Source organism: Stenella coeruleoalba (genome assembly GCF_951394435.1).
Source record: "Stenella coeruleoalba genome assembly, chromosome: 1".
In the NCBI taxonomy this organism is placed as follows: Eukaryota; Metazoa; Chordata; class Mammalia; order Artiodactyla; family Delphinidae; genus Stenella; species Stenella coeruleoalba.
Window position 1 is genome coordinate 36,512,975 of NC_137169.1, and position 19,747 is coordinate 36,532,721.

A 19,747-nucleotide genomic window follows, 5' to 3' on the forward strand; every position below is an offset into this window, starting at 1 on the left:
CCTCCCTGCCCTTCATTTTGACATTCCTCCTTGTTCTCTAGAGTCAGGTTAAGTATCACTTCAAAGATTTCTCCCCTGACTATTTTATCTAAAGTAGGTTCCTCCATTTTTCTGTATTCCAGTTCTCAGTTTCCCTCAGAGCACTTACTACATATCGTAATTTACTTGTAATTTTCTTCTTTTTGTCCCCTGTTCACGTTAGAAATGTTAGTTCGAGGGCAAGAACTACGTGTCGCTTTCATTATTGCTATCTCCAGCGCCTTGCACCATGCCTACCACGTGGTAGACACTCGATAAAAAGCTAGTGAATCTGGTCTTCCATTCACTGTAAATGATAGCCCCTCGTTGAAACTTAGCAGTAATTCCGCGAGGGAGGAAACATGCTCCCCACTGCGTGAAGAGGGAAGGTTTGTAACTTGTCCGAGGTCACTGAGCAGGCAACTAAAGAAGTTCGGATTCGAACCCATGACTGTAGGACCCGTGAGCCCTCCCTCTGAGATACCATCTTGAGGTTTCTCAGTTTAGGGAACCCCAGCAGTACTGCAACCCTCTGAATGCCTGTAATCTGTCCCCTCCGGCCGCGACGGCTCCCGAACCTCTCTGCAAGCCCTGCGTTCTCCGCTGTGGTCTGACGAGTGGGCGGTCCCATGCCCCGGAAGGCGCCCCCCCCCCCCCGGAGACTACGTATCCCAACAGGCTCCGCAGGGCGCCGCTGATTGGCGGAAGAGAGGCCGGCGACAGCGTGATGACGTTTAGGGACGCCGGCGCGCGGGATTTAAACTTCGGCGGTTTACGCGGCGTTAAGACTTCGCAGTGTTGGTAGAGTGGTGGTTTTCTGGCATTTCGCGTTTCTCTTCCCGGAGCTCCTGCCTACCCATGGACTCGTCGCTTCTTCAGGCTCGCCTGTTTCCCGGTCTCGCCATCAAGATACAACGCAGTAATGGTGAGGGGCGGGGTCCTGAGGCCAAGGGAACCCGTGGGCTGAGACGGCAGAGATTACCTCCCCTCCCCAAACAGCAGGCCCTGAATCACTATTGGGGATTCCCCTCCACCCCCCAGGTCTAGGTCTCCGCACTGGCAGTCAGTCTTCTCTACCAGGGCCAGGGGCCTCTGCACTGGCGGTGGGTCCCCTCCCCGTCCTCCAGGAATGAGCGGAGCTCCTTTGTGTCACTGGACCTCTCTGGGACGTCAGGGTTGCTGGATTCATTTCCCCTCCAAAGTTCGCCCCTGCAACTGCCCTGCTCTTGCAGGGACCTCGGCTTTCTGGCCCCTCTGTTCTCCCATAAACGCTGTGCACTTGCAGTATGTCAGATACTGGGATTCAGGGTAACGAGACAGACGAGATCCCTGCTCTTCAGGAGCTTGCAATCCTGCCCTCTCTTTTTTAGTTGAGCAGCTACCTCACCTCTGGCAGGTCTAATACCCATATCACTAGAATGGTCTGACGTAAAGGTGAGGAGTGAGATAGGGAAACCTGAGGGCGCTAGAGCCTCAGTGCTGTGTTGAGGAACTGCTCACCTAAGCACTAGAGTGATTCCCCTGCCCAAACATACCTTCACCCCACAGTAGGCTCTCTTTTGAGTAGGGATGAGTCCTTATCCTCTGCAGCTCAGTTTTAAGAACTGTTCCTTGCCTACCTCACTGTGGGATATTCCAAGGGTGAAGTGCCAGGAGGTTTGTCTCCTGGGGTTAGAAAGAAAGTCAACTGTCCCTTCCTTCAGGCCAACTCTACATTAAGAGTCTCTGTGGGATCCTAAAAGTGAAAAAGATGGGTAACTCTGATCTTTTCATACTATAGGCTTAATTCACAGTGCCAATGTAAGGACTGTGAACTTGGAGAAATCCTGCGTTTCGGTGGAATGGACAGAAGGAGGAGCCACAAAGGGCAAAGAGGTAGGTTCTATGAGTATGCCTGTACCACATTTAACACCTTCCTACCTAAAAGATGTGTGTGGAAATAGAACTTGTGTCAGCCTTGTTTTTGATGTCGACTTGTCCTCCCTAATCTTAAATATGGTCCTCTTTGAATGCATTGGGATTTTATTTAGGCAGGCCTGTTCTAAATTGAAGCAATCAACAGTTTCTGTTGTGTTTCTAGAAAGTAAACTGCACAGAATTCTAAAACCTTGCTCACCCAAGCTAGCTCTGAGTGCACACTACCTATGATATTGATTTGGGGAGCAAAATTGATAATCTAGTTGGGGAGACAAAAGTATGTTTCTGAAACACCAAATAATAGAAGGCAACTACAGATGAATAATGCTAGAGCAGCTCAGAGGTGGAAACTCACTGAGGATGAGCTGGGCTTGTGGGGGCCAGAAAGCTTAACAGAAACAGTGAGATGGCCCTCATGGGGACTGGTAAAGAAGCTGGCTCCGGGCATTGAGGAAGGCCAAGGATGCTTGGCAGCAGCAAAAAGGCTAAAAAAGGAAACTAGAGGGTCTTTGTCTCTGGCAGTAAGTTGTTTAAGATTTTATTCTGTAGGCAGTAGGAGCCTTGGAAGGATTTTGAGAAGAGGAGGGATGTGCCTAAGATATTTATGTTTTAGAGGCATTGTGGTGTGGTGAAGAGGTCACCAAGCTAAGAGTATGAAAACCTGGATTCTAGAGTCTGGCTCTGCCACTACTTAATGTGTTCTCAGGCACATTTCTGTCCCTCTTAAAAATTCAACTTCCTCATTTCTAAAATGAGGATGATAATATTTACTTATTTTGGGTTGTTTTGAGGACTTATTCAACAAATCCATTTGTACTGGTTCCAAAATGCCAGCCAGTGTGTTTGGTACTGGGGATACAGAAGTGAATAAGACAGACCTGGACCCTCTTCTGTGGAGCTTAACAGATAACACATGTAAAGGGCTTGCTTAGTATCGTGCCTTATGGTAGGTATGCATATATTTAGGTGGTATATCTGAGAAATAGAAGAACTGAATTCTTTACATTATCTGTCCTTGAATCAAGAGGTTCCTAAAATTCCTTTCAACCATCTATTAGCAGTTCCGTGTGACTTATTTTTGTTTTTGTTGTTCGTTTAGAAATACAGCTCTTATTGGGTCTCACTCCAGCTTAAATATTGCCTTTGGAATAAAGTCCAAACTTCTTAGTGAGGAATTAAAGCCTTTTTAAGATCTGATCCCAATCAACTTTTTTTCTTTATACTACACACTCCTTCCAAAGTAGTGCCAGGGCAAATGGGGCAGTTCCCCACTCTATGATCCTGCCTAGTGTCTCGCTGCCTTCACACTCTCACTCTTATTCCTTCCTCCTGAATCATCAAAGTGAGGATCAGTTAATGTCAGAACTTTGGTCTCCTGTGTTGTTTATGCTCTCCGTAGTTTAGGGATTGGAATCAGGGGAGTGGGGGAGGGTAAGGGTCTGTAGCTGTCCAAGAAAAGTGGATAGAAGCCTGGCTACTGAAGTACTCGCCAGCTTTTGCATTTGGTGGTTCTGTCCTCCTCGTCTATCCCATACTGCTTTGGTTTCTAGCCCTTTGTGCACATGGCTTCTGTCTCCCACTAGCATATGAGCTCACTGAAAGCAAGGGCGATACATGTCTTAATTCATTTTTGAATACCTTCCCCCTACAGCTTTACTCATGCCTAATAAGTGTTTGAATAGCTGATTAATACATAAAGGTTGCATATGTAGGAGGTGAAGCTCTCACCCTGGAGTACATGCTTCAGCTCTTTCACATTTTGAAACAGAAATAATCAAGTTGGTACTATTTAGGTGTGTTTGAACCTGCTGTGACGTTTGAGTTGTCCCCAGAGGGTTTCAGGACTCTGGTGATGTAAACCTAGAATTGTGACCTTATTGCAGGCATGAGCAGGAAGTAGGGAAGGCCTGAGCAGGACACTAAGACTGGGGAAGAAGTTTCTGGGCCTGAAGTTTCTGGACCCAGTAGAAAATGTAGGTAGATTTAGGATTAGGTAGCAGTTCTCGGGAACTGGTCCCTGCCCATAAGATCCTGAAGGGCCCTCCATTTGACTATCAGTGGGCAGTTAGAACTTGTTTCCTCCTTGGTGTCGGGCAGCAAGGGGTGCTCAGGGGGCTGTGCCCAGTAGGACCCCACTGCCCCACAGAGCAGTAGGGGAGCCGAGTGGCCTAGATCTGCTGTGGACTTCCTGACTGTTTGCCTGCCTGTCTGCCTTCCTCTTCACCTCATTCTCATCACTGACAGCTACCATTGGCTTGGAATCAGAAAGCAATATCCATCTAGATGGTAAAACACGACTAGGGAATAAATATTTGTTTATAGCTATTAGTACTTGGTGGAACTTAAAGTTTATAAAGTCTGAATCTAGGGGTAGCCTTGACTGCAGAGATGCAATTGGATTGAACAAGCTATGTTGTTCACAGAAGCTTTTACTTGCTCCTTGCAGATTGATTTTGATGATGTGGCTGCAATAAACCCAGAAATCTTACAGCTTCTTCCTTTACACCCAAAGGACAATCTGCCCCTGCAGGAGAATGTAACGGTTCAGGTAGGTGCCTGTCACCTGACTGCAGCCAGTGCCCCATTTGGCTTGTTGGCTCTTTGCTGGTTTGTTTTCTGGGGCTGCTTAGTTCTTTAGCACAGCACATGGGCCCAGGATAGGCCCTTGAGAATTGATAAGAGCCATATATTGTGGTGGTTTGTTTTGTTTTTCAGAAACAAAAGCGCAGATCAGTCAGCTCCAAAATTCCCGCTCCAAAGGAAGGTAAATGGATTTCTACTGGTTCACTGTCCTGGGGTTTGTGCCAGGAATGATGTTCTTGGAGCTCAGGAAGCTGTGAAGTAGACTCATTGCTCCAGTTTAGCAGGTGGCTTTTGTGTGGGCTGAGTCCTGCCCTGTCTTCCAAGCATCTTCCTCAGTGAGGAAGAATCTAACCTACAGGGAGGAAGAAATGGAGAGGTGTTGGTCAAAGGGTACAGAGTTTCAGTTATGCAAGATAAAGAAGTTCTGGAGATTTAATGTACAACATAGGGCCTATGATTAATAATACTGTATTGTACACTTAGAAATTTACTGTGAGGGTAGATCTTATGTTAAGTGTTCTTACCACAAAAGGAAAAAACAAAATACAAAACAAAGGGAGCAGGAGGAAACTTTTGGAGGTGATGAGTAGGTTTATCGCATTGATTGTGATAATGGTTTCATGGGTGTATACCTACCTCCAAACCCATCAAATTGTACACATTAAATATCTACAGCTGTTTATATGTCAATCATACCTCTGAAGCAGTTTAAAAAAAAGAAAAGAAGAGAAAGAATTCAACAGTTCAACCTACAGCTCTTACTTAGGCCAACCTCTCAGGGACTTGGTGCATTTGGGAAATTTGCTGACTGGCCTGTGGAATCCAGAGCAGTAATCAGCCATTGTGGGCTTGTTTTCTCTCCTTGGGGGAACAACATGCCTTGGAGTGAGGTGGTGGGCAGGCTGTGAGAAAAGCTAGGTCAGGGCCATTTAGAAGTAGAGTTGGCAGTGCTGTGGTGATCTGGGGGTGGGGTGAGATTGGACAGATAATAGCAATGCCTCGAACTCCAACAGAAGGTTGGGCTTTCTCTGCAGAAGGAGTCAGCATAAACCTACTTTGACTACAGTCATCTGTGATGGTGGCTATAGGCACAAACTGCCCAAATAATCCAGCTTATAACCCAGAACCAGCTATACCTCACAGCCTGTCCCAGTCCAGGGGGTATCACTGCCTTGACATAACACAGCCACCTTGGGCCCAGAAACGACATGCCTGGAGCTTCGGGTTCCCGGGGGCCCAAGGTGAAAGGTGGTGCAGTTTTGAGCTTCAGCTGGGCATGACTGGTGTGTTGCTGGCCCTCTCTTGCAGGCTATACCACCGTAAGGGCCTGCAAGAGAGATGGGGATGGCAGCCATCCCACTCCACGTGCATGACACGAAAGGATACTGCCACCGCTCCTTTTAATGGAAAAAAAACCTTAATGAATGTGCATGATATTGAACAGTAGAAATGAAACACAAGATTATAGATCTTTTGAGAAATAGGAAAATTATAATAATTCATGCTCTTTATGAAAAATAGGGATTATATAGAGCCATCAGATCAGCCCAAATTTAGGAAACTCAAATTCAGTACAAGTTGATATTTACTTATATGACACAAGTGTTTTATTTCCAAATTCACTACTTCTTTTATTTATAGGTGCATTATTTCTTTCTTATGGAGAGAAACTATATAGATGGGTAGAAATTGGCAAGAATTAAAGTATAACTCAATTGTTTCTCTCAGTTAAGCATTCTTTTAAGATTCCAGAAAATTCATGTAGCTGATCCCATGGTTTCTAAAGATGTGGCCCAGGCCTGGCTCTGTAAAATATCTTGGAGCAGTGGAAAAAGCCCAGACTGGAATCTGGCAGTCTTGGGTTCACATCCCGGTTCTGACGCTTACTAGTTGAGTGGCATTGGGCAAGTTGCTTAATTTTTCTGTGCCTTAATGTCATCTTCCATTAGTTGGGAATACTGATACTTACCTCATGATGTTTCGCGGTATGGGAAGATTGTAGAATGGTAGGTGCTGTTGCTAAGGTTAAGAATGCTTTTTTTCAGGGATTAGGTCTATGTCTCCAGAAATGATTTCAGATTGTCTGTAGGTCCCTCCATTTACTCAAGACAGATGCTCTGTGGGAGCCCTCAGGAGCTCTCAGATTGCAGAACGTAACAAATTAGTTTTGGGGTCACTAGTAGTTGGCCTTTCTAATTTTTCCTTTCCTTGGGTGGAAGGAATGGGGAGTTGGTGGGCTCCTTTCCTGTATAGAATCTTGGAGGGTTACCCCCGACGGCCCTTCTATTATGCCTGTTGGCTCTCCTGATCATGCTGCACTGATCGGCTTCTGCCCTTGGTCCTTCAGGTCTCCGAGGCCGCTCCACTCGCATGTCCACTGTCCCAGAGGTTCGCGTCACCACTCAGGAGAATGATATGGAGGTGGAACTTCCTGCATCTGCAAATTCCCGCAAGCAGTTTTCAGTTCCCAGTGAGTAATGAATCTGTTCTCCCTGTTTGAGGCCCTGGAGTGGTCCTCACACATCGCCCTGAACCTGTTCTAGAATATCCTAGGATTCCTACACTCTCTGGCTTTTGTATTGTTCTGCTCCTGCCCCACTGCTCCCTTATCTGGAAATCATCTCACTTTACTTTTTAAACTTTATTTAAACATAATATATATACAGAAGAGTAAACCTATCATTGACTACATAGTTCACAAAGTGAACACACTCATGTAACTGACACCCAGATCAAACAGAGCATTACCAGCACCCCCAAAAGTCCCCCTCAGGCCCCCTCCCAGTTCCTAAGCCCCCAAGGGTACCTACGTCCTGACTTCAGATCGCATAAATTAACTTTTTCTCTTTTTTTTGACTTTATATAAATGGAGTTTTTAAAACTTTTTTTTTTAATTTATTTTTGGCTGCACTGGGTCTTTGTTGCTGCGCGCAGGCTTTCTCTAGTTGCAGCAAGTGGGGGTTACTCTTCGTTGCGGTGCACAAGCTTCTCACTGTGGTGGCTTCTCTTGTTTTGGAGCACGGGCTCTAGGAGCGCTGGCTTCAGTAGTTGTGGCTCGCAGGCTCAGTAGTTGTGGCTCGCGGGCTTCAGTAGTTGTGGCTCACAGGCTCTAGAGCGCAGGCTCAGTAGTTGTGGTGCACGGGCTTTAGTTGCTCCGCAACATGTGGGATCTTCCTGACCAGGGATTGAACCCATGTCGCCTGCATTGGCAGGTGGATTCTTAACCACTGCACCAGCAGGGTAGAGGGTAGTCCCAAACATTTTTAATTGTCAACTTTACTAGTTATTAGTAAATAAAGTAGGTGATTTTTATAATCATTACATTTAATGTGTATCAAATTCAGCTCTAATAAAGTGAAGGCAAACAAAAGGGTCACGACCAGGTATGGGAAGTAGTGAGTCACCATGGGTTGTACCTTTCTGGGTTGAATCAATATGGTTGGTTGGGGCTTCCCTGGTAGTGCAGTGGTTAAGAATCCACCTGCCAACGCAGGGGACACGGGTTTGATCCCTGGCCCTGGAAGACCCCACATGCCACGGAGCAACTAAGCCCGTGAGCCACAACTACTGAAGCCTGCGCGCCTAGAGCCTGTGCTCCACAACAAGAGAAGCCACCGCAATGAGAAGCTCGCACACCGCAAAGAAGAGTAATCCCTGCTCGCTGCAACCAGAGAAAAGCCTGCACGCAGCAACGAAGACCCAACGCAGCCAAAAATAAAATAAATAAAATTAAAATAAATAAATTTATTAAAAAAAATATATGGTTGGTTGTTGCTCAGTTTCCCATTATTCCTGGGTTTCAGTCCTTGCTCCTGTTAACCACCTGGGTTCTGAAGTCAGAAATTTCTCCTAAATGAGTAGAAAGGCCTGGCCTGGCCTGGCCTGAGAACCCATGCTTGGTCAAGCCTGAAGAGTTCAGGCCTTTAAAGGCTTTTCCCTTCATGGTGAAGCCCACACTGAGCTACTCACACACTCTTTAAGATTTTTTTTTTTTTTTCCCCCCGACCACCTTCTTTAAGATTTCTTGACCCCAGGAGCCAGCCCCTGTGGAGGGACTTCTTGGGTTCAAGGTGTGGGCCGAGATGCAGGAAAAAGCCTGAGCTTTGCTCACACGGTAGGAGCCTGAGCCCTTGCTGAGCTGGCAGTCGGTAGCCTTCCTCCTGGCCTATGACCTGCTAGGGCTCAGATGAGCATGGCTGCCGTATGCCTGCCTGCTTCTCCAATGACTCTTGTTCCCCACAGCCGGCCCCCCTAGGCCCTCCTGCCCTGCAGTGGCTGAGATACCATTGACGATGGTCAGCGAGGAGGTGGAAGAGCAAGTCCATTCCTCCGTCCAAGGCAGCTCTTCTGCAAACCCTGTGAACTCAGGTAGACACGCTGAGCTGTCTGCTGCCCTGCTCCTAGTGCAGGATAGGTAGTTACGGCCTGTCCCACACCTGGCTTGCCTTGGCACCTGAATTCAAACCATGTTTGTCACATGGGGTCATGTTTCCCTGTGGCCACGGAATCAATCTTTCACAAGAGGTGACCCTGTCACTGCCAGGTGGCAGGAGCCCTCTGATGTAGTTGAGGTGCTATCACAGCTAAAGTCTTGGCCAACACCCGAAGAACAGCCCAGAGTGCCCACCAAGACCAAGCAGGGATGATCTCACCTCTTCTGGTTTTTGAGAAGATGCCACAGAGGCATAGAGAGAGCTTGGGTTAGACCTGGAGTGCCCACATTAGCAAGTCTCTTGTAGGCTTGGCCATCCCAAGAGTCATAGCTGTTGCTTCCTCTCCATGCATATGGTGACATAAGAGCAAGGGTCTAGAGAAGGCCTAGTCCTGGGAAAGGCCCAGGACTCAACACAACAGCCAGAGAAGAACAGGCTGGCCTAGACAGGTAAAAGAAAGGGCTTCCTTTTTTTTTCTCCCCCTAGTTCGGAGGAAATCTTGTATTGTGAAGGAAATGGAAAAAATGAAGAACAAGCGAGAAGAGAAAAGAGCCCAGAACTCTGAAATGAGAATAAAACGAGCTCAGGTACCTTTCTTGGGAAGCAAGGGCAAAGGTTTTTGGACAGGCATCCTTAACTGAAACCTTGTCTGCAACAGAGATAACAGTTTGGCCCCAGCATTTCTGAGGCTCCAGTTCTGATATCCAAGAAGTTTAACTAGTTTCTCATCAGGATTCAGAGAACAAATAATTCAGATATTCTTCTGAAGGCCCTCAGATGAGGAATGTTTGCTGCTGATTGTCCAATGGGCACGCCCATCACACAGTTCAGTGTCCAGTGGGCTGCTGGGCACAATTGCCTGCCTCCCCCGACTTCCTAGTTGCGTGTATGCAGGGGTGCCACAGTGGAGTTCCAGTTTGGATTATTTCCCTTTAGTTGGGTTAATGGCACAGGGGAATCCCAGCCTGCTGGTCTCCTAAGATGTGGGACAGTGGCTCTTGCCCCAGTTCCTAGAGTGGTTGGTGCATGCCTAGGCCCCCTGCCAATCTTTGTTCCCAAGACTTTGTTCCTGGGTTCTCTGCCCAGAGCCAGAGTTGGGGGCAGTGAGATCGTGTGGGGGCTTGTCAGCCCTGCAGGGCTGTGTGCATATGAAGAGCTGCTGTTGCTGTTCCTAGCACTGAGGCCTGAGAGCACTTAACATCTTGGCAGTCAGTCTTTCTTCACTCCTATCCCAAACAGGAGTATGACAACAGCTTTCCAAACTGGGAATTTTCCCGGATGATTAAAGAATTTCGGGCTACTTTGGAATGTCATCCACTTACTGTGACTGATCCTGTAAGTAATCCCAAAGGGTTTCTACCTCTCCTTCCTGAGTAGGTGTACAATTTTTTTTTTTAAACATAGTTGATATCAACATTGTGTTGGTTTCAGGTGTACAGCACAGTGATTGAGTCTCTCTCTCTCTACATATATATGTAAATACACACACACACACACACACACACACACACACACACGATTCCTTTTCAGATTCTTTTCCCGAGTAGGCGTACAAGTGAGAGACAGAATCATCTCTTAAGGCAATGAGAGCGTGCAGGAATCTTCACTCACCCTCAAGGGGTTTTTTAATACCCTTTGGTGGGCTGGAGCTAGTGAGGCCTAGATGGGAGGGTCTGATCTTTATCAACTCCCACACCCCCATCCTCCCTGCTTCAGTAGGTTGGCTAGATTCTTACTACTAATCATGAAAGTGTGCTGAACCCTCCTATAGGCAGCAGAGTGAGGAAACTGGGAAGAAAATTCAGAGCTACCTTCTTACGCTCCAGAGTAACTATGGGCATAGTGGGTTCCAGTGTTAGATCTTGGCCCTTGCCTGAACCAAACTTGGGATTAGAACTGGACGGGTTGTGGACAAGCTTTCTTTCAATATTGCTCTGACCTTTTGCTCTTGGTTGTCTTTTCTCATCCTCGAAGATTGAAGAGCACAGGATATGTGTTTGTGTTAGGAAACGACCGCTGAATAAACAAGGTAAGCCCTATTCAGTCAGAATGAGGCTTTGGACTGACTGTGGGTTCCCCCGTGTCCAGGGAGCATCCCCTGAAATACTGTCCTTCTGCAGAATTGGCCAAGAAAGAAATTGATGTGATTTCCGTTCCTAGCAAGAGTGTCCTCTTGGTACATGAGCCCAAGTTAAAAGTGGATTTAACAAAGTACCTGGAGAACCAAGCATTCTGCTTTGACTTCGCATTTGATGAAACAGCTTCAAATGAAGTCGTCTACAGGTTAGTCCCTTGCCTCTTTGTTTCTCCTCCTTCCCCCTGACACTTTACTCTTTCCAATGAGGGGCATTGTGGTAACACTCACGCTCACAGACATGCTGACCCTGAAGCCCTTCCTGGCTTCCTCTTGTGTTTTCTTTGGATGGGCCATGACACAGAGCTGGCTCTGGCTCCCAGCACCTGGAAGGCCCTGTTGGGGCTGTCCCATCCCGTTTTTCAGCTTTAGTGGCCCGCGCTTCTGAGTGGACAGAAGTGAGGTATTACCCATTGCACTCTTTGAAGCTGGGCTGGGCAAGCCCTAGGGGTTCTTCCTATGTCCTGTGCAGCCACCCATTTCCCACTGGGCTTAGCAGACTCAGCAAACTCTGGAACTACTCTGTCCAATACAGCACCCACTAGCCTCATGCGACTGTTTAAATAAAGTTAAAAATTCAGTTCTTCAGGGACTTCCCTGGCACTCCACTGGTTAAGAATCTGTGCTTCCACTGCAGGGGGCTTGGGTTCGATCCCTGGTTGGGGAACTAAGATCCCGCAAGCCATGCGGTGTGGCCAAAAAAAATTCAGTTCTTCAGTTACACGAGCCACATTTCCAGTGCTCAATAGCCATGTGTGGCAGTGGCTACTATCGGACAGCACTGCTCTAGACCAGAGGTTGATAAACTATAGTCCATGGACCAATTTGGCTTGCAATCCCTTCTTATATGGCTCTCAAATTAAGAATGGATTTTGTGTTTTTAAAGAATCATTAAATATATATGTATATTTATGTATGTATGTATGTATATATATGGAAGAGACCTATTTTAGGCCCACAAAGCCTAAAATAATTTAGGTTCCTACTTTAGATGGTTTCTTTGATCTTTGTAGCATATCTTATGCTGGAAGTCGAATGCTAAGCTCAAGCTTTCACCTTGTGTCTCCAGGGTAGAGGAGGTGCTCAGTTAGAGTGTGGACCATCAGCCTGCTCCTGGCAGGTCGGTCCAGCTCTCCGCAGGTGGCTAGGAGAATTTCAAATTTATAAGTGGGGATGGGGTCAGGTGGGACCACTTTGTGTGAGAGGTGTGCTCACGCTTGGAAGGAGGCCTCCAGGAGTCCTGCTTTGTGCTCCATGTTCCAGGGAGCACATTTGAGGAGAGACGTACACTCTTCCCCATCCTTTCTCCTAGGTTCACAGCAAGGCCACTCGTACAGACAATCTTTGAAGGGGGAAAAGCAACCTGTTTTGCATACGGCCAGACAGGAAGTGGTAAGACTCATGTGAGTATTCAGGCCTGGCAGAGAGCAAGCCTACCCACAGTGGAATTCTGGGTCTCTGAAAAGGAGGACAATGAGTTTGTTGCAGAAAATCCCCTCAGTGCAGATGCCCCATCTCCAGATGCCTTTGCTGTGCCAGGTTCAAGGAGGGGCCTTAGTAGGTCCAGCCTCCCCTCCCAGCTTTGGTGTGGCCCACTGTGGTGATGGAGCCAGTAGTGCCCTGGCCTAGGCCAAGGGCCCTTTACCACGGTCTTCTGCCCCCTCCCTTTGCAGACGATGGGTGGAGACCTCTGTGGGAAAGCCCAGAACGCATCGAAAGGGATCTATGCGATGGCCTGTAAGTAGTGTGTTCTGCCACAGTGGGGTTGGGCACAGAAGGGCAGGTTGCTTACTTAATCCAGCCTCTCTCCCCACAGCCCGGGACGTCTTCCTCCTGAAGAATCAGCCCCGATACCGGAACCTGGGCCTGGAAGTCTATGTGACATTCTTCGAGATCTATAATGGGAAGGTAGCTGGCAGGGAGCCCTTTGTTTATGCTGTTGGGGCCCCTGAAGTTTCAGAAACCTTGAGGTTGGCTAGAAATTGTAGAAGCCAAACAACCTGTGGGTTGTCAAGCCTCTGGGCCACTTCGCCCAAACGTGTGGGAGCTTTCATCCAATGGTGGAATGGTACCCACGCTCAACAAGTATGGCAGGAATATGCCTCAGGGCCACCTCTCAGATGGGAGGTTTGCCTGTGTGTGCCCTGTCCTCCCTCCACACACCTCCCTCATAACTCTCTTCCCCATTCTCACACTCGTGTTCTCTCTATAGATGTCTATGTATCTTTCTACCTCTATGCTTTTGCAGAGTCATCTTCCCCAAGTGGGGTCTAGATAATAATAATAGCTAGGGTTGCTTATTAAGATGTTACTAGGTGCTAAGCACTATTCTAAGCACTTTACTTGTCTCAGCTCATCACCACAATCCTACTAGGAAGTATTACTGTCACTGTCACTATTGTACAGATGAGAAACGAGGCTAGGTGGTTAAGTACTTGTCCAGGTTCACATAGCTAGTAAAGTAGCAGGGTCACATCAAACTGAGGCAGTCTGGTTCAGCTCCCAAGTAGACTGTCCGCTGCTAGTCTGGCATAACCCAGCTCAGCCTCTCCTGCCTTTCCTGCTGCCAGCCCTTGTCTAAGCTGGGACCGGCCCTGAAGGAGGGAGGAGTCAGTGGGGTGCCCGGCGCCTGATGGCCTTGGCCTTGTTCCCCTGCCTGACACAGCTGTTCGACCTGCTCAACAAGAAGGCCAAGCTGCGCGTGCTAGAGGATGGCAAGCAGCAGGTGCAGGTGGTGGGGCTGCAGGAGCACGTGGTGAGCTGTGCTGATGACGTCATCAAGATGATCGACATAGGCAGTGCCTGCAGGTCAGAGTCCCGGCCAGGGGAAGGGGCCACCTTCTAATGCCAGGTCAGGTAACAGACTAGCGCTGAGTCCTTTGCTGTTTCCACGGAGCGCCGCTTTCCCTGACTTGGTGCGGGCTCTGAAGGCCTCTGCCTTAAGTGGTCTCAATGGGGCCGATGACCCAGGACGAGACTTATCAGGGTCGAGTTAAAGTATCTTGAATCTGACCAAGGCAGGCTTTATTCCCCGGCTTTTACCCAAAGGCATGCTTCCTGGCTTCTCTGGGTTTCTCCTTGCTGTTCCCTCCCTCTGTGGTGGGAGACAGGAGCTCTGGATGTGCTCTAGGCTGGAAGTGATGGGGCCACAGCTCCCTTCCTGTATAGAGGTAGGGAAGTGCACTACCAGGGCCCTAGGCGTGGTGCACTGGATGCTGGGCAGCTTATGGAGGCCCAGGGAGAGGGCTGCCCACCCCAGGGCCCTTGAGTTGCAGCAAGTGGTTCATGACAGCCCCTCCTTCCCTGTGTGCCCTTCAGCAGAGGCAACTCATGCTTCCCCATGTCCTATGGGCCCTGGGGTCTGGCCAAGGCCCTCACACAGAATCCAGTACTTTGACTGCAAGGGTAAGCCACTAGGTCCAGAGCTGGAGGGAGGGCAGGACAGAAGTGGGACAGGATGACACAAGACATCTTAGAGTCCTGACCTGTGTCCCTCTGCTACCGGAGAACTGACTGCTTTGGAACCTGGGGTGCCATGGTGGCTGGTGACCCTGGGAGCTCATAGTCCTTCTTTGTCCTCCTTTGCCACAGGACCTCTGGGCAGACATTTGCCAACTCCAGCTCTTCCCGCTCCCACGCCTGTTTCCAGATTCTTCTTCGAGCCAAAGGGAGAGTGCATGGCAAGTTCTCTTTGGTGGATCTGGCAGGGAACGAGCGAGGTGCAGACACTTCCAGTGCTGACCGGCAGACCCGCATGGAGGGCGCAGAAATCAACAAGAGTCTCCTGGCTCTGAAGGTAGTGGAGCCCAGCTGGAGGAGAGGGAGTTGGCCTGGAGGGCTGCTGGGGGAGGGAGGGAGAGAGTGGGCATCTCAAGAGGAGGGAGGGGACCTCAGCTTCCCCTGCTGTGCCCCAGGAGTGCATCAGGGCCCTGGGACAGAACAAAGCTCACACCCCGTTCCGCGAGAGCAAGCTGACACAGGTGCTAAGGGACTCCTTTATCGGGGAGAACTCAAGGACCTGCATGGTGAGTAGGGTCCCTTTGGAGGTGGTGGACTCCTGTCCCTGGGCAAGAGGCTTGGTGCTCTTGGCCACTTGGGTTTCTAGGCTCTAACTTGACTGGGCTTCACCCCCTGCTTTTGGACACCAGGCTCCTCTTTGCCTACCCAAGAGGGGAGGAAAGGGTCTTCTCCCTTTATTGTATGTCCGTGCAGCTCTTGTTTTGGGGAAGGTCATTCCTCCCTTACCTGATGAAAAGGGGGCTGGAGAATTCAGAAGGAGGACCTTTGGGGAAGCAGGAGAGGCAGTCCTCGTCTCTTCTGTGGCTTCCCTCAGGGGTCATTGGCTCCCAGCCTAGGAAATAGAGGGCCACAACTGTGAGTGATTTTTGTGTGTGTGTGTGTGGCCGCGTTGGGTCTTTGTTGCTGTGCACAGGCTTTCTCTAGTTGCAGTGAGCGGGGGCTACTCTTCGTTGTGGTGCGCGGACTTCTCATTGCAGTGGCTTCTCTTGTTGCAGAGCACGGGCTCTAGGCATGCGGGCTTCAGTAGTTGTGGCTCGCAGGCTCTAGAGCGCAGGCTCAGTAGTTGGGGTGCACGGGCTTAGTTGCTCCGCAGCATGTGGGATCTTCCCGGACCAGGGCTCAAACCCATGTCCCCTGCATTGGCAGGCGGATTCTTAACCACTGCGCCACCAGGGAAGTCCCCAGGGACCAATTTTTAAGGCACCTTCGTTTGCAGGGCTCATGGGGCAAGTTGCCTGGCACAGAGTGGTTGCTTAATGGGTTCTGCCCCCAATTCCACGTGGGTATCAGCAGCCTAAAGAACCCCTACTGGCAGCCTCTCCAAGAGCACCCTTACCCTGTGATCCTTGACGTTTAAGTGCCCATTCCCTCTTTTGCAGATCGCCATGATCTCACCAGGCATAAGCTCCTGTGAATATACTTTAAATACACTAAGATATGCAGACAGGTACTAGTACCTACACCAGGTGGGATGGGGAGGGGGTGCAGGATGGGGGAGGGAATGACAGCAATGAGAGCGGGGAGGAAGCTCTGGCGACTCAGTGCCCATTGTCTCCTCTTCTGTGACTCGCTGAATCTTGAGGCCTGGGAGTTCATATATGATGCTACAAGGTTTTTTCCGATCCCCTCAGGCTTTGGTGGGGAGCAGTGTGAGTGAGGGACTTCTCCTAGGCCAAAGCAAAGCTGCTAGTCCATTTCCTCGAAGTCTCGCAATCTGAGTGGTGCTGCACACTCGTGAGTGCCAAGGAGGCTGCTGTGGGATCTGAGACCTTCTTCTTTTCTCAGGGTCAAGGAGCTGAGCCCCCACAGTGGGCCCAGTGGGGAGCAGCCAACTCAGATGGAAACAGAAGAGATGGAAGCCAGCTCTGACGGGGCCCTGAGCACAGGCAATGTAAGGGGCAGGGTGGGCCAGGCAAGACAGAAACGTGGCCTCCTGAGATGGGGACTGGGCCACACTGTTGTGTCTCTGCTTTTGCCCCCTTAGTTCTCCAAGGAAGAGGAGGAACTGTCTTCCCAGATGTCCAGCTTCAATGAAGCCATGACTCAGATCAGGGAGCTGGAGGAGAGGGCCATGGAAGAGCTCAAAGAGATTATACAGGTGGAGGGCTAGCCCTGGGCTGGGAGAGACTGGATATCCATCCTAGCACGGGCTCAGCGCCATTCCTTGACTGTGACCTGGGCTTTGCCCCTCCCCGGGTCTTCTGGCTGGGGTGGCAAGAGGCAGCCGTCTACACCAGCATTTCTTAATTCTCCATTTATTTTTTCAGCTGCTCTTCTAGAGCAGCTGATTACCGCACCTCCTTCCCCAGCCTGGCACACATAGGCTTTCCTCCATCATTCTGGCTGGAGCTGGTGTCTCTACCCCATGCTCCTGACTGAGGGTTTGGAGGGTAACCTTGTCTTGTTTGTTCAGTGAATGTTTGGTGAGTACTTTCTATATGCCAGCTCCTGTGCTGAGACCAAGGGCCAAAAACCTGAAGTAAGGATAACAGGCCCGAAATAAGACTTGATCAATCGTGACTCTTCTATTTATAAGCTGATTTCCTTGTGAAAGTCATTGAGTTTCACTGGGCCCCCAGATTCTTCATCCTCAAAATGGGCAAGACAAGATGGTTACATCTGAGGATTAAGTGATATGTTTTTAAAGCACTCAGCCATCCCCAGCATGTAGTCAGCATTTAGTAAGTGGTAGATGCTACCACTGCTGTGATCCCTGCTGTGGAAGAGCAAGTGGGGGAGAGGCCCTAAGAATGGGGCTTTCAGAGTGCAGAGCAGAGGGGAGAGCTCGGGACACTTAGAACTGAGGAGGGAACATGTAGGATAAATGCCTACATGTGTCCTCCCTCCGTGGCACGCTCAGGGTACAAATGTTTGAAAGGACGTGGTACTTTCAGGAAGAATGAGAGGTTCACTCTGGCCAGAGCAAAAGGTGTGAGCAGATGAGGGAAGGAGATCAAGGCTGTGGACAGGTCAGCTGGGACCTGATGCTAAAGGGCCTTAATGGTTCACACCAAAGGCCTGGACTTCGTTATGAGGGCAGTAGATGCCTTTGAAGAGAGCAAAGCAGAGTGGTGACATGGTCACATCAGAGCTTTAGGTACCTTACTATGGCCACAGTATAGAGGCTGGTTTTGGGATGTGGGGCGAGCATGAGTAGAGGCACTTAGGAGTTAAGAGCAGTTAGAAGGTTGTTAGAGTTCAAGAGAGATGTTGGTGTCTAGACCAACTATGACCATGGCCATGGTATTGGAATTAGGGCATGAGATTTAAGAACCATTTCGGGGGTGGAATTAGTAGGATTGGGGGACAAGCAGGGTGAAAGAAGTTCTTGCTGAGATTTCTGGCTTGAGCATCAAGACAGATGATAACATTCATTTGATATAAGGCACACGCACAAGTTTGGGGTGGGGAAGAGGATGAATTCAAGCTGAGAATTTCTGGGAGAGGATCAGGAGGCAGGGTATGGGGCATGGCTGGAGGAGTGGGCATTTGCATTGCAGATGGTAGAGCCCTAGGAATGATTTGCTAGATTGGTTTGGTCATTATTGACCTGACAAGGTTCGCGCTGTGTTGTTGCAGGAAGGGCCAGGCTGGCTGGAGCTCTCCGAGATGGCTGAGCAGCCAGACTACGACCTGGAGACCTTTGTGAATAAAGCAGAATGTGCCCTGGCCCAGCAAACCAAGCACTTCTCAGCCCTACAAGGTGGGTGCGGCCAGAGAATGGGGCTTCTGCGGGTGATGGCAGCTCTGCCAGAGGGAATGAGGCCTCTGAGAGACCCACTAACCCCGGGTGCACCACCCTTTCCTTCCAGATGTCCTCAAGGCCTTGCGCCTGGCCATGCAGCTAGAAGAGCAGGCCAGCAAACAAATAAGCAGCAAGAAACGGCCCCATTGACGACTGCAAATAAAGATCTGTTTGGTGTCACACCCAGCCTTTTCCCCTCCCCTTCCCTCCTCAGCGAACTCTGGGCACCTGGTGGGTCTAGTCAAGGTCTGAGCTGGGACAAGCTTTGGTAAATGCCAAGTATGGGGGCATCTGGGCCCAGGGCAGCTGGGGAGGGGTCAGAGTGCATGGGACACGACTTTCCTTTTCCTCACTTGTAGCCATGAAGGGAACAAGGATGGAAAGAGGGAGCTTTTAGTTATCTTATGTGCTGCCCTTCTCTCCAAGAGGGGAAAGCTCTCTGGTGTAGAGTTTTCCCTTGGGCAGCACTCTGCCTGTGTGGACTGGCTGCTGGTGGAGAGCTCCCTGGGGTTGTCCTGGCTCTTGGGAGAGGGAAGGAGCCTTTAGTTCAGCTCTGCTGGCCCTGGCCTGCCTTCCATACCCTTGGTCGGGGCACTAATATGTTTTGTACTTGAAAAAAAGTTTCCGGGACCTCTTCCTTCCCTGCTGTTTTTTGAGGCCCAAGAGGATCCCTGCTGTTTTCTGTTTTATGTATTTATACATTGTGTCTAACAATAAAGAGAAAAAAATCAGCCTGTTGAGTGGTATGTGGGAAGTGCCTGGGATGTGTATGAGCCTTCTGGGACTTAGGACCCTACTGCAACTCTGGGTAGTGCTGATTCTGTACTCTACCCAGGAGACCAAATCTACACCTGCAGTTTCAGTGACATGGTGGAGACTCCAACCTCTGCCTTGTTCAATGCTGACTAGGTCCTAGGACCTCTCCTGGGCACAGGAGCCGTAAGCAGAAAGGAGATGGTGCTCTGTCATTTACAGTCTGCTCAAGGCATGTTAAAAGATTCTGTGGCAACACTGACACGAAAGCACTTGCCTTGCTAGACAGGAAAGGATCTGATGGGTAACACGTTTGATCTTGAAAAATGAGAAGTTTGCCAGGTAGACTGAGGAACCAAACAATAGGGCATGTATGGTTTGGGAACTAGAAGACTCCAGATCCCGTGTCACAGAACATGAATTATCTAAATGGTAATGTGCCACTGAAAGGTTTGTAGCCTGGGAGCCATACAACCAAATGTGTGTTTCAGAAAGGCCTCAGTCCGGGAGACACGGTGGGGCATGGGGCATGTGGGCTACTGCAGAAACTCCAGAGAAGAGTGGGGTCAGATGGACCAGGTTCTAGCCCTCTCAGCCTCAGTTACTTCATTGTAAAGTAGGGGCATTCTCTACCTCATGGTGAGA

The 19,747-nt window shown here is 49.4% G+C and overlaps 1 protein-coding gene across 1 annotated transcript; it reads left to right on the forward strand.

The window, feature by feature from the left end:
* Nucleotides 1–1,803: 1,803 nt before the first annotated feature.
* On the forward strand, nt 1,804–19,004 carry KIF2C (kinesin family member 2C). Its single transcript, XM_079941280.1, has 20 exons — nt 1,804–1,893; nt 4,382–4,483; nt 4,651–4,699; nt 6,866–6,988; nt 8,761–8,886; nt 9,438–9,538; nt 10,191–10,286; nt 10,926–10,980; nt 11,072–11,234; nt 12,398–12,488; nt 12,759–12,822; nt 12,902–12,993; nt 13,751–13,893; nt 14,677–14,881; nt 15,000–15,110; nt 15,984–16,051; nt 16,390–16,495; nt 16,589–16,702; nt 18,184–18,307; nt 18,417–19,004. Exons 4-20 carry the CDS (start codon nt 6,889–6,891, stop codon nt 18,497–18,499), a joined length of 1,842 nt encoding a protein of 613 aa, XP_079797406.1. The 5' UTR covers nt 1,804–1,893; nt 4,382–4,483; nt 4,651–4,699; nt 6,866–6,888; the 3' UTR covers nt 18,500–19,004.
* Nucleotides 19,005–19,747: the final 743 nt, after the last annotated feature.